The sequence below is a fragment of the Kogia breviceps genome, chromosome 5 (assembly GCF_026419965.1).
Source record: "Kogia breviceps isolate mKogBre1 chromosome 5, mKogBre1 haplotype 1, whole genome shotgun sequence".
Taxonomy (NCBI): domain Eukaryota; kingdom Metazoa; phylum Chordata; class Mammalia; order Artiodactyla; family Physeteridae; genus Kogia; species Kogia breviceps.
This window is the reverse complement of record NC_081314.1, coordinates 56,072,362-56,086,532: the sequence shown is the minus strand read 5'-3', so window position 1 is coordinate 56,086,532 and position 14,171 is coordinate 56,072,362. Positions and strand designations below refer to the sequence as shown.

Sequence of the window (14,171 nt, the reverse complement as noted above, 5' to 3'; positions counted from 1 at the left end):
TAGAGGGAGATCTCACGTGGTTCTTCAGTCAAAGTGGTACTGATCCTCAAAGCACTCAGAGGAAATGATAACCACCTTAAAATTACATAAAAATCCATGCCTTATATGAAATAGAGATAGAAAAAACTAGCTGGAACTCAACCAAATCAGTAAAGAGATTTGGCTGATGAAATAATTAAACAGAAAGTAAAATTAACTGAACACTTTGTAGCTGAGTGGCACTGAGTTAGCCTCTGTAAAGTGCTTAAAACATTCCTGGTACGTGGGTAAGCGCAGAGAAAAAGTTAGCTATTATTACTACTACTACTATTTAGAACTTAAAAACAACTCCAAATATATTCTTAAAATACAGTGATTAAAAGCGACAGGGGCATTTTCAACGTAGTGACAGGCCACCTTAAGTAAAGCTGTGAATTTTGCCCATTAATACAAATTCCCTAGAAAATAGACTATTTCCAACAATTTCAACTTTGTCTGAAATACTCTCCAGCTATAGAGAGTTAGTGGCAATCTACAAACATTCAGTGTTTCTAAAGAAAGCCTGGCACGTAAACTTCTACAAGAAGCAGGACATGGTACCAGAGAACCTAAGTGCACTGGCCACTCACTTAGCGTTGAGCAAACTGAAAGACAGCAAGAGGATCACAGTTTAGAAAAGGGATCGGACGGACTTCCAGTGTTCACCTGATATTCAGCCTTTTTAAGATTTTTCCTCTCCCATTTTCAAACTTTAGAAGTAGACTTTAAGAGTCTTACTGTACTTTCGTTTAGTGATTAAGCCCCAGAAAACCAATTCTGTTTCTCATATTTTCCTTTATAAGACTGGAAGCACGTTCCTCCTGGTGAGTTACTCTGTTTCTTTAAAGATTGTGGCATGTGTCTTAGCAACTAGGGTTACAGAAAGAACTGGGCTGGAGCAACCAAGAACAAAAGAGCTGTAAGAAAACCCCCAGCGATCCTGAGAGACCACTCCTTTCTCATAGGTCACTGTTCCAATGATGAGTTAGTTAAATGGATATTTTAAGATGAGCTCATTGTCATGGTGACTGCCCCAAGCCATTCAGGAGTTCAGACTACACCATGAGAGCACTGTCTATGAATCATCTCCCAACATGTGGGTGGTCTCAGGAAAACAATGGTGTACACTTTTTTTTTCCTTTAAAGAGACCTTTTCACTGTGAATGTTCTTAATTTCCCAAATTTAGATGCTCAAGTTGGTATTTTCCAAGAGAAGTCTTTTCTTCGAAACTGTTGGGACCATTCACGAAGGGAATGATTTGCAACCTTTGGGACCAGTATACTACCAATCCCTTTGCCATCTGAGCTTTGGGTTCCTATCTGCAATGGCCCAGGTATACAAACTGTTCTGTCTCTATGGTGGTGATAAGTTAATGTCAGGCTGTTTATGGAGTTGGAGAAAAGCTGCCATCTAAGCCTTAGCTGCAAGGTTTCTTGATACACCTCTTTCATCAATTCTTTTGGAGGCCTCACCTCTTGAATGTTTACCCTTGTCAAAGGGTGAAATATTGTAGCTGCTGGAGCTCTTCTGTGCAACCCCGGGGAACTGGGTCTAGTCTGACTTGGCCACTGGGAGGCACTGGGCAGATTCTTCTCAACGGCAGGACCAGGAACTGGCATCAGGATTCCAGGTCTACGTCCTTGCTCTGACCCTTTCTAGGTCTGTCACCTTGGGCAAGTAACAGCTTTGAGCCTTATTTTTTTTCATCTTTAACATGGGGACAGTTACAGTACCTAACTTAACCCCAAGGGGGACTGAGTATTAAGTGAGAAACTATGTGAAAAATGCGTTGTGAAAGGAATATGCTGGAGAAAAGTTATCTGTATCCAGTTTAATCCTCCTGATTACTCTGGCAGGTTGAGTATTACTCCCATTTTAGAGATGATAAAACTGAGGATCAGAAAGCTGTTAATTTCTCAAGGTCTCAGGTGAATAAGGGTAGTGGTAGACCCCCAGATGGGATCCCACATCTAACTCAAACACCCCTGCTCACCCCTGGAACTGCTCCAGCTCCACTGTTTCCACGTCTTTGGTGGAACCCGTCCTCCCCACTTCAGTCCACATCAAATGACTACGGTGTGATACCAGGTCCACTTCTCTTTGACCTCCTGACTTTGTCTTCCCAGGGAGTCCCACAGCCTCCCTGGTGTTTCCATGAAACACTTCCAGATCACCCCACCCTGGGTCCACTGCCCCAGAAGGAAAGCACTGCCTTTCCTATATGATGTATGGAAAACAGCTCCCCAACCCAGTCTGTGCCAAGGCAAGGCTTGGGCAGCATTTCTGTGACGTGGTCTCTTAATTTATGCCAAGCGATGACCTCATGGCTGAGAATCACTTAATAACCTATCCCTACAGATGATTGAGAGACTTTTGGAAAGTAGATATAAATGTTCATTTATATCTACTATTAAGTGATTTCTATGGTTTCCAGAATTTGCATGGCTAGCTCCTTCTAAGAAAGTTGGCTCAGAAGTATATTTCCCAGAAACCCAATTCATGGAATCTTGAACATAGACTTTATATATTAATTTTGATGGTACTTCCCAACTCTAACTCCTTGAAGATCCTTAAAAATGCATTGATATTTTGAAAGCAAAGGAGTGCTACTTTTCTCATAACCATTAAGCAAAAAGCTTAGTGAAGGAAAAATGAATATCTAATGGAAGGGAACTTCCTCAATGACAAGTCCAATCGAAAGTTGGGCTTTAATTTGTAAATATGTTTTTCTTTTAGCTATTCTTATTGTTTTAATTAGAAGAGCTCCCCCTTTTCACAAGCACTGTCAACACAATGTTAATATTATCTTTAAAAGTATATATATGATAAATATATTGAGTGTGGGACTGTGTTCTATTACCTCCAGAGCAACCAGCACAATGGCTATTAACAAAGCAGATGCTCAGTTCTCTAATTAGAACCCTTAAATACTTGAGAGTAGATATGCTTATACCATACTGTTTGAAAAGAGAGGAAAATTACCAGAAGCAAGTACATGTAAACATTAAGTATCAGAACCCGCACACAAACCAGAGTTTAGAGCAGGTACAGCCATGATTATACAAAATGGAATTGTTAACAAGGATTGAGTTGTTTTCAGTGTATTGATAGTAGTCAACAATGCTTATTAAGCCTTTTGGATCTTAGTTAAGGAAAAATTAAAACAATCCCAATACTCCATTTCCTGAGGATCCTGGTTCCTGAGGTTTGAGATAACTGATTTGTTTTTTGTGTAAATAATCACAGCCACGAGATCAAAAAATCAGTAAGGTCATCAGGCCTGCAGCACAGCTGAGGTGACTTTTCATGGGACTGTGCCTCTCGCCATGGCAGGGCAGCAGGCCATGCCTCTTATCCCTTTGTTTTCATTCATTTTGACAGGGGCACCATTACGGGCTCTTCCTCCTGCCTCAACCCAATTTAAAAGGCATAGTTCCATTTAAGATTATCTTTATTGAAGTAACCAATCATAATATCACAGTAAGTATACAAGAAATATTATTTTTACAAAGACTATTTCTGTCCTTGATTTGATGTGCAATATATTTTAAAGTAATTTTGACATGTTTGTTCCAAATGAGAGGACTTAAAGTAATACCCAGATAACCGAAATGAAGAATCAGTGACCCTTAATTCAGAGTAACATGCTGTGTATTTGAAATCTTTGAAACAGAGAGCCTTTGGGGGAGGCTGCTGGAGGCTGGGATCTGGGCCAACGCCTGCATCTCTTTACTAACGCCATCCTTCTCCCAGGAACTGGACAGGGAGACATAACTGCCCAGCATTGCCATCTACACAGTGCCCTCTCATGACTGAACAGATCTGACGCTCACAGTAAGTAACCCTGAGATAGAGAATTAGTATCTCCACTTTGACAAGACAGCTGAGGCTCAGAGAGGTGAATTAATTCCTCCAATATCACATGACTACAGAAGGCAGATTTCACCTCCCTTGCCCCCCAGCTACAGTAGGAATTCACTAACCTGCAGACTTCCTCTGTAGAGGGTGCAATGCTGGGCAGGAATTGTTGCTCCTGAGCCAAAGAGGACAGGCAAAGGTACTGTTACTGAACTGCTTCTTGGGGGCACGCTGTTTCCACCCCAATGGGCCCAGAAGCTCTGAGAGCACAGACTATGCTATTCTGTTATACGCCTGGCAGCCCTCACAGTGCACAGCACCTAACAGTTTCTCAATGAACCAGGGGCCCTACACCTGAACGCCATGAAACTGAATATAAATGTTTCATATGCCATTTAAAATGGATGTGCGCATGAATATTTTTCTGATAGAACGGGTCATATCCTTCATCAGATACTTAGACGGACCTATAAACCTAAAATTTTAAGAATCAGAAAGACAAATGATAGCTTTTAAATATGCCCACCTTGATCTGTTCTTACTTTGCTTTGGATTTGACCCTTTATTTACACAAAGATGAAGAAAATGTGCAATAAGATGGTCACAGCCTATTTAACTTCTGTGTTAGGGAATGAAATCACAAACTATTAAAAAAAATATGTAGGCTCCAAGTCTTTAAAATAGTTCTCTCAAGGTCAAGAGAAGATCTCTCTTCACAGTAACTTGTGTGATACCACAAAGAATCAATACACATCCCAATACTATATTCTAAAAATGATACAAAATAAAAATAAATTTATACAGAGATGCCATCAAGTTGAATGTGGAGCTCTATAAATTTTCAGATGCTTCAAAGGTTTTCATAATGCAACAAATCTGAGCACCAATATTAATAATTTGTCACAAATTTTGACTTCCAATAGGTAATAATTTCTTGCAGTTTGTTGCCCTTTTCTCATCTTCAATGTTTATATTTAAATAATTTATGTAAAAATCACTGCTGTCTGAACAGGGATATGAATGTGAATCATTTCGCTTTACATTCTTATGTATATATTAAACTGTTTATGTTCTGTCTTGTGAGGCAAAAAAAATCAGTCACCTGCATATACATACAATTTTCATTCTTTTTAAGAATGCTTTACAATTAATACTGTTTGAAAAGAAGTTTTAAGCTTCTTGAAAAAAGCTTGTGCTTGAAAGGTTTTTTAAATGGCAGAAAAGCCAAATCAATATATGCATGCATTCTAATACAGAGTAAAACTTTAGGTGAGAACTTAATACTTTAAGTTAATAGACTGTCTCATAATTAGAACCAGATGCTCGCCCCACATCATGATAGCTCAACGAAAGAAAGCTAATTACAGAGTTATAGTCAATGTTTCCAGCAAGATATCAGAAAAAGACTTGGCCCTTGCCATATGTTGCCTGTAAAAATGAGCTAGGGGAACAGAAGGACACTGTTCTATTATGGGTGATTTTTTTCACCTCAGTTACAAACATCACTTCTAAATCCCCCCTATGGTGAAGTTTACTGATTCTCACGACTGCAAGTATAAATCACCCTGTTCCTGTGAAACTGCCTCTTTCATGCGCGCAAGAAACATTTACTGAGTGCCTAGCTATGTGCCAGTCCTGGGAAAATAAAAATGAATAACACAAGCTCACACATTAATGGATCCTGCCTGATTAGTGCTGTAATTGAAGTATACACAGTGCTTCCTATAAGCCCATAGCTCTGCCGTGGTGTATGCTCTGCACTGATGACCTCTCATTTTCTTTTGCTTTGCCTCTATGAATTCAAAGCCTGTTATCTCTGGACTACAATTATTTTAACCATTACTCTGCACACATAAGACAAATAGATTTCATTCCCTATCTCGTGTCCAGAACAACTGAATGAAGTACTCAAAACATCATGTTTAAGTTAACGTTTATTGAATAGGGAGAAGCAAAAAACTCAGTACAAATTGTCCCTGACCCAACGGTGGCTTTTCAAGTACCACTACCTGCCTTAATCATTTCTTGGTAAATGCGGGAAATACACGGTTACGAGAAGAATGCTAATTCCCCAGCTACTGAGCCCGCCCTGGTGTACTGTGTTTTCACCTACTTTCAACAAGAAACTCTTACTTATAGCTGTTTACAATACGAAATATATTTTGAAGCATATATGTAATTGTGTATTAGTATTTGTACGTTCATGAGACAAAATATATAACATTAAACAAATAGCAAGATTCAAAATAGCCAATCTGCCAGTGAAATCTAATTCATGAATGGATTAACCTATATTTTGGCAATGCCTAATGTATAGATATTGAGTAAACAATGCTTTTTCAATGTAAATCAGCAATCGGTGTGCTTTGAGAAGCAGAACATTTTTTTCCAAGAACAGGTTGGAAAAGCATGGTGATGGAATAAAAGGGTTTATAAAATACGATGAACATGCAATGAATGTACTGCTGGGAAGTGAATATTGTTAAGTGTCAAGTGAGATGTTGTAAAATTTGGTAACATTTCATCTTTAGCCATTTGTTACATTGCTATGCGACAGGACAATGCTACTGGTGTTAAAGATGACTAAATCTAGCAGGGAAAATCCTCTGCTCTTCGCGTGCGTTGAGAGTCTGAAACCAGTAATATATTTGTGGTAAGGTGAAACAACTGCACACATAAAATTACTGACTGTGAAGTGAAATATACTGTATAAAACGAGATTGTAAGGTGAAAGGAAACAAGAGTGGTTTTGCTCCTATTTCAGAGGAATGATGGAAACTGGTGAAATCATCCACTGATGTTAATCAATACTGGTGGTGCCTGTCATGTTTAAAACAAGTTTTTGCAAAATGTGCTTAAAGCAATTCATTCTTTTATCTGGCACTTCATATTAACAAAGTACAGTGAAAATTTACTAAAATTTTCTTTGACTTTTTACACATTTTTATTTACAAGTATTCTTTATTATTATTATATCAGGAATATTAACCAGCAAATTAACAAAAACTCCGAATCAGATTACTTTCTACTTGTTTTGTGTATCTGGAGCCTCAATAGTTGAATACAAAGAAGTGTTCGCAAATTACGTTAATGATTCAGAAGGCAGTGGCATTTATCTTCAACTTCTTGAGTTTGAAATAAATGCACTCCTCTATTAAAAGTGCTGGTAAGGAATGGGTCCTCAGCTTTTCTAATGGAGTAACAATGTTATATTCTGAATATTTATATTTCACGTAATTATTAAGTTCCTGGGAACATTATGGAAAGCCACAGACTCTCTGAATCTTTCACATCCAGTGACAAGATAATGTGTGGCTTTGGAAGAATTAGGATCAAAAAGGATGTCAAGAATGATAAACCCAGATTCTTTATCTGGCTATATTCCAATCACATTCTTTCTTGTATGGGTTTATCATGTGAACTGTATAGCCTTGCTACTCAAACCACGATCCATGGACCAGCAACATCAATGTCACCTGGGAGCTTGAACCTCGACCCCAGACCTACTGAATCAGAATCTGAATTTTTAACAGAGACTCAGGTGATCCTATGCACATTAAAGGGTGACAGGTAGTGACCCAGAGGCCCCAAAGGCTGATAGGTCATTTGCCTTATCCTTCAATTATAACTTCCATAAAAAAGGCAAACAGACATGGGCTTTGGTAATTAGGTTGACACTACTTCCCTACAAAGTAAAACCACTGGCACTTTAGTTTTCAATACATATGAATATCAAATACAAATACAGAACTTAAAACCCTTCACAAGATTATGCTTGTGGAACTGAAAATTTAAGAATACCACCACATACAAAATAAAATGTAAGCTAGAGCTACTATACCCTCAAGAATTAGGTAATGGGTACATGTGAGGCAGTTTCTACGACCAATTTTGAGAAAAATGTAGCTCACTGGCTACTAAATAATTCACCGCAAAGGCAGAGGCAAGGAGTCAGCCTGACCCTGATAGGCCACGCACGCGCCACGCACGCTGGTTCTTACCTGTTTGTACTCAGATTCTCTTCCAACCAATACCTGCAGAATGTAGTTGACAGGATCGCCCTTCATGGGTGGTACCGTCTCCCATAAAATTTCACATGAATTTCCTTCTAACTGTGTTACTCGAGGTGCTGAAATACAAATCCACACATCCAAGCTCAAAATTCAAAGTGTCATATGAATAGTCAATATTTTAGTAATATTAGTGAGAACCCAGAGAGAGAGAATGCTTGTGCCCGCCCTGAGAGGGGAGTTTATTTGCCCAGCCTCCTAGAAAACTAGCAGGGTACCCTTTACACAGAGAAGACATTCCGTGCCTAGCAAGCCATTGGCGAAGAACCCTTTGCTCACTGTCCTACTAGTAACTCTTTGGCCTGGGTTGCATTTTTGTTATTTTTTTGATGGCTAATGAGCACCTTCTATGATTAAGCCCCGTGTTAGGTTCTTTGGCGGATGCAAAAATAGGTACCATAAATACTGCTTTCAAGGAGATGAAGGTCTAGTTGAGGGAAGGGGAGAGAAAGGTATGAAACAAGTACAAACAAACGTAAATGTAAGGTAGATTAAAATGAGAGGTACAAACAAAATGCTGGGGAGTCCCAGGGGAAGGAAGTCACATCCGTGTGAGAGTCTAAGGAAGGTTTGAGGAGCAGGTGGCATTTGAGGTAAGCCTTTAAAAGTTATCTTACGTTTATATTTTTTAGTTTATTTTTTACCTACTGGACTCATCAATCCAGATTAAAGTGAAATTATGTTAGTCTGCAGCAAAGCACTTACATGTTGTAGAATTTAAAAATATTTTCTTACAGCTTATACTGTATCTCTACAGCTTAATTCAATATCTGATATTTTTCCATTTTGTAACTAGCATGTGTAACTGCTCTTGCTGAATGCCCTTATTTTTAATTTCTAATTACATGAATTCTTCAGAGGCAGTTGTTTCTACTTCCAATTCTGTACAGTGCTGTTTCAGAAAAATAAAAGTTGTCTGAAAAAAAAAAAGTTTGTATTAGTTGGCCAAAACTGCAACTTATGCAAAACTAAATAATCTCATCAGACTAAACAGTCCTCCAGCTAAGACAATTTCCTAAATCTAAGAGTGAGAGGAAGAACACCTGATCGTGTGGCACTGTGAGGACACTGTCCTCCCTGAAGAAAACGTACCACGACCTGCAAAGGCTATCAATTTGCTGTTGTATTTTCCACAAAATGAATCTCCCCCAATAATCACCTTCAGAGGCAAAGGTAGTGCTGGGAAGGCCCCTGAAGTTATTTAGCTAATTGGTAAATGTGGCAACCCTTCCGGTCACAACAACAAACCTATCAGCCACAGCGTGCTCAGGAATCTCCTCTGTTAGAGCCGAAAGGCGAAGCTACACCAAAGGGCCAGGGCATTTACTGGCTAAGTGACCCAGCAAGTATACATCCGTTTATACCAGTTATCTTTGTCACATGAAGAAGCCAAAGAGCTTCTGGACCACTGAGGGGCGGGGAACGAGGGGGAAGGTATTTACCATAAAGTGCCCCGAAAGGAACTATGGGAAACCTTCACAGGATGCAACCAGACAGTGGTCAGACCCTGACCCAGGCCCTGGAGGCCCCGCACCGTCCCATAACGCACTCCGCGCCCTGGTGTAGCTGATACAGCGCCTCTGTGTGGAAGCAGTGAGTCAAATGGCCTTGCTCCTGGGGCCACAGACAGAACCTTCTTAACAAATTGTGCTCACTGCCTAGCCACCCATATAATACAGCCAACCCTCACTTTACCCCATGTAAAACCTGGTTCAGGTGGGCTGCTTATCTGTCAGCCTCAGAGTCATTTCGGGCAGCAGCTGGATAAAGCAAAGACAGGCAGCAGGGACCTTCACAAGAAATCACACAACCGAAGGGAGGGGAGGGTGCAGGCTCAGGAGTCCGTGAGGGGCTGGGACTGGGCCCAACGCTAGGTGGGAAGGGCCGAGCCAGCTCTGCCCTGTTGCTGTCTGCCCGGCTTGGCCAGTCGGCTGTGCAGTGGCTGAAAATGGGAGATGAGGGCTCAGCAGACCCGGTGGAGGGAGAGCCTTGGGGGCGTGGCTTTCACTCACTTCCTGATCCCATGTAGGGGGAAGAGGGTAAACCAGTCATTCACAAACCTCAAGACAAGTACTCCAGGAGGTGAGAACAGGCCACTGCTGCAGCTTTCCAGTGAGAGCTGCGGGCTGGAGGAAAGGCTATGGATGTTGCCTACACCAGCCTCTCATCTACTGATGTACCAGAGTCATCCAAAGATGCATGAGAACCGCTGAAGAGAGACACTCAAACCCCTCCTGGTAAACTGCCATAAGCACTACATCACCAGGAATTCACCCTCATTCCTAACCCAACATCTGTCACTCAGGTCGGCTTCTTTTCTTTGTCCATCTATCCCCCGTGGGGAAGAGACTGTCTCACCATTAAATTATTTGTGATAATAATTTACACATACTTGAGAAAAGTCATTACCGGTAAGCCCTCTCCCTTAAGCCCTCTCATTTCCCCTAGAGAACCCATTTCTCAACCTTCTCTTTTAGAAAGTTCTTTTGAGTCTATCTTGCTAATATGAGAGATATTAGGAGAGCATATTCAAGGTCAGAATCGAGCCTCCTCCTCTTAAATCCCAACATTTCCTCACTCTCACAGAAGAGCATGACTGAATACACGGTCCACAAACCTTTGATGCTGGGGGGGACACTCTTGGTTGTGCTGAAGGTGTAGGTTTCCGAGAAAGGCCCTTCCCCAGCCTCGCTGGCTGCCTGGATTCTGAAGGAGTAGCATGTGAATTCTGTCAGCCTCTGGACCTTATAGGTGTGGCTGGGTCCTCTGTAGATTGAAATAAACCTAGAGAAAGGAGCAGAATCCATTAGCCATCAGAACTTTTATTAGTGACAAGAAATTATGATACAAATGTGGAACAGATTAGACCAACTTGGTAAATGCTTTTCATACCATCTGAATTAATAATCAACCAGTTGCTATGTTACCATTAAGTTTAATGTCTAATATATGCTTACATAAAAGAAAAACACAAATTTAAGAACATATAAAGCTTAGAATGAGACTCCTTTAATTATGTTATAGATTCTAGAGACACCAGTTGTTCATGCTTTTGTTTACTGATAAAGAACAGAAATTTCAAATTTTTCATAATGGCAATATTTATATAATGTGATATGTTACCTTACCTTCTACTATGTACTAGGCAATGAAGTTAATGATAATTGGGCACCGGAGAAATACAATGTCCTCTTTACCAGAATTTTCTAAATAACTGAGGTTTAGCTAGAAAATTCTTTAAATTTTAACCTTTATCTTTCCAAGAGCTTTCGAGGCCCTGTTCTCAAACTAGTAAGATGACATTTACGATTATAGATCTTTGAGAAAATATGTAAAAAGAAAAAATATATTTTGCTCAGAATCATCCATCAGCTTAATCACAATAACAGAAAAACAGCACAGGTGGGCTGGACAGTTTAGACTGGCAGCTTCTGGATCCTTCTCCCTCCCATCAGGACTATCTTGTACTTCTCTGCTAAATAATATTTCCATGAGACACAGGCATAAGAGGCACGAGGATAAAAAAAAAAACAGGCCTTACATTTTGAGTGTTTCCCCTCAGGTCTTGGAAAATTAATATTTTCACAGTGAAACGGGATTACTTGGAACTGCAATATAATGTTACCGTTCGTCTTTTTATAAATTAACTGTAAAATTCTGGAAATAATCTAACTTCCCTTAAGTTATCCAGGATCTTTAGTAGATTCAGAATCTGACTCTGCTGGCCTGGGGACACTTTGAGAACTTCTATATGAGTTAATCCAACCACACCGCCTTGTTCCTACACAGGCCAACTGTTTCTCCCAGTTTCCAGTGCTTCGTCCCAGCATCTGAGGACAATCCGCTGTCTTCATATACTGCTCGAAGTCAGGCAGTGATAGAATCACACACAATTCAAAATGTCTCTTAGGCTGATTTGGCCTAAGGGTAAGCAGAATTTATGCACTCATTTAGCAAACATTTTTTGAACATCTGCTGTGTGCTAGACTCTGTGTATTCAGAGATGAATTAGACCTAATCCTGTGGGTTAGTTGGTCCTGTGTGTGGGAAGGGTTTTCTGAAGGAGAGCAGCAGCTTTTCCACATGCTAGAGAACATTCCCTCCAGATGGATGGACGGATACAGAGATTAAACAGCTTTTTTTACAAAACCTGTCAGAGTCAATACTTATCTTAAAGTATCCATGCATTAATCAGCCTTTGCCAGTTGAGTTCCTGAGCCTCAGTCATTTCACCTATTTAATGTTCCTCTGCTTTGCTGTGTAAGGAAGCACCTTTTACTGAAGAATGAACATTTTTAATTTCAGGAAAAGACAGAGTCCAGGCTGAAACTCAAATACCATGGTAACCTACCTAGCACTCCTGACACATTACCGCCTTAATGAAGATACCCCTTGCTAATGCTAGAGGCTATTTATTAACTCAGCCTCACCCAGGCTAGAATCTCTAACCAGAGTAATTGCCCTTACTTATACCACAAAATGGAAGTCATGGTTTAAGAAGTAAAAGTGTTACATCTTCATTACAAACTTGCAGTAAAGCCCGGTTTTTAAAGGAGTTTCGAGAGGACCACTAGCAGTAGTACTGCTTCCTTGTCCGTGCCCCGCTCTGAGAAGAGTATTTCCTTTTGAAATAAGTTCAACATATCTATGTAGGCAGCAGCACTCACATTCACAAAGAAATTTACTGAAGCAGATTCAGTACTCTTAATTTTGTAGTATAATCTAAACTGAGCAAATAGCATATTTTCAAATAGTTCAGTTTTTCAAGTTCATCAAAACCTGCTGTTTTTGGAACAGCTATTTTGTTCCTTTTTCTTGTTTTCCTCTTGTACCACAGCATTTTATTAATCGTTTAAAATTGCATTCCTATTTAGAAAAAGCACTGTGGAACGGGTGATTGAAAAACTTTACAATGAAAAACTTTACAATGTTGCCATTAGTGCCTTTGTTTGCCTTGAGGGACAGTGCAATAAAGCTAGTGACAGAGCCCCCCCCAGGTTTAAATGGGTTAATACAAGACAAGTGTTTAGAATAGTCTTGACATGTAATAATCACTCAATATGTGTTAGTTATAATCATTTCATAATGCTGAGAAGACAGCTAACACTGAGGTTATTCTCTTTCCTCCCGGGTGGAGGGTCAGTCGCGTGGTGAGAGGCTGCCCTGCACGCACTGGCTGTTTACCCTCTCCCACCGGACCCGTCCGTGAAGTGCAGGCAAGAGCACCTCCCTCGCAAGACTGGTGGGATTCAATGTGAAAACTCATGTAAAAGCCTCAGTTCCTACACAGAGTAGGCCTCAAATAAGTATCTGTTGATCCTAAACCTCTTTCTGTACATGCTGACAGTAACTTCTCTTTCCAACAGGAAAGACCAACCAAAACGAAATAAAAGCACACAAGCCAACACAAAAAATATAATCCCTCTTTCACCCCAATTCTGTAATTATTTTCCATCACTCCAAGAGGCAGAAGAAGAAAGAACCTTCTTTCTTCAGAGCCAGTGATTTACAGCCAGTTGCACGATGGCCTCTCTGGGAGGCTCCATAGGTTAACACCCTGTGGCTAGAACCACTCGGGGAGGGAATAAAAATATTCATCAAATATTTGTTTTAAAAAGACCAACTTAATTTAAAAATTCATTAATAAGTAAGCCAGACGCCTTTGGTGATAGAATTAAACATGCTACACATCCCAAGACACAATGATTAAAGACTCTACATTTTAAAACAACCAAGGACTCAGAGCCTGGAGCAAGGCTTTGCCATGAAGAGGAGGAGAACAGTGGCCATCCAGCCGTCCCGGCGGCTATACCCCCCACTTAGACATTCCCTCGACTGCTCAATCCCATGGGGGTGGCCCAGGTGACAAGGGACGCACTATGTGGGAAGTCTGCACTCCCCTGGGCCACCCCTTGGTCTATGCTGCCTGGTAAACACTGGGCCACCCTTCACTTCTCCCCCTGCCTCCTCCACACTGTTGGTGTCAAGGGGTGAGGCACGGGGACTTGGACCCAGGAAGACTGGCCATGAATCTCAGCTCCGCCCGTAAGGCTGCCAAATCGCTCGCACCTGCTAATCGTTTCTCCATCTGCAAAAGAGGGACAGTAACCACCTCACAGATCGTTTTGATGAGCCAAATGCAGAAATGTGGGGATAAAGCTTAGCACTGAGCCCGACACGTAGTAAGAGTTCAATACAGGGCACCCAATGGCTCCAGACCCTGC

The 14,171-nt window shown here is 40.7% G+C and overlaps 1 protein-coding gene across 4 annotated transcripts in view; it reads right to left on the bottom strand.

Annotated features, from left to right (window-relative positions):
• FNDC3B (fibronectin type III domain containing 3B) overlaps nt 1-14,171 on the bottom strand; it is a 357,724-nt gene that overhangs the window by 4,976 nt on the left and 338,577 nt on the right. For 3 of the 4 annotated variants that reach the window (XM_059065627.2, XM_067034019.1, XM_067034018.1), the window contains 2 exons: nt 10,565-10,731; nt 7,879-8,006 (listed from right to left, as the gene is read on the bottom strand). In XM_059065627.2, the coding sequence (XP_058921610.1) occupies nt 7,879-8,006; nt 10,565-10,731 (295 nt within the window). Of the gene's footprint in view, nt 1-7,878; nt 8,007-8,771; nt 8,864-10,564; nt 10,732-14,171 lie in introns of those variants that run through there. The other variant, XM_067034020.1, reaches the window with a different exon arrangement.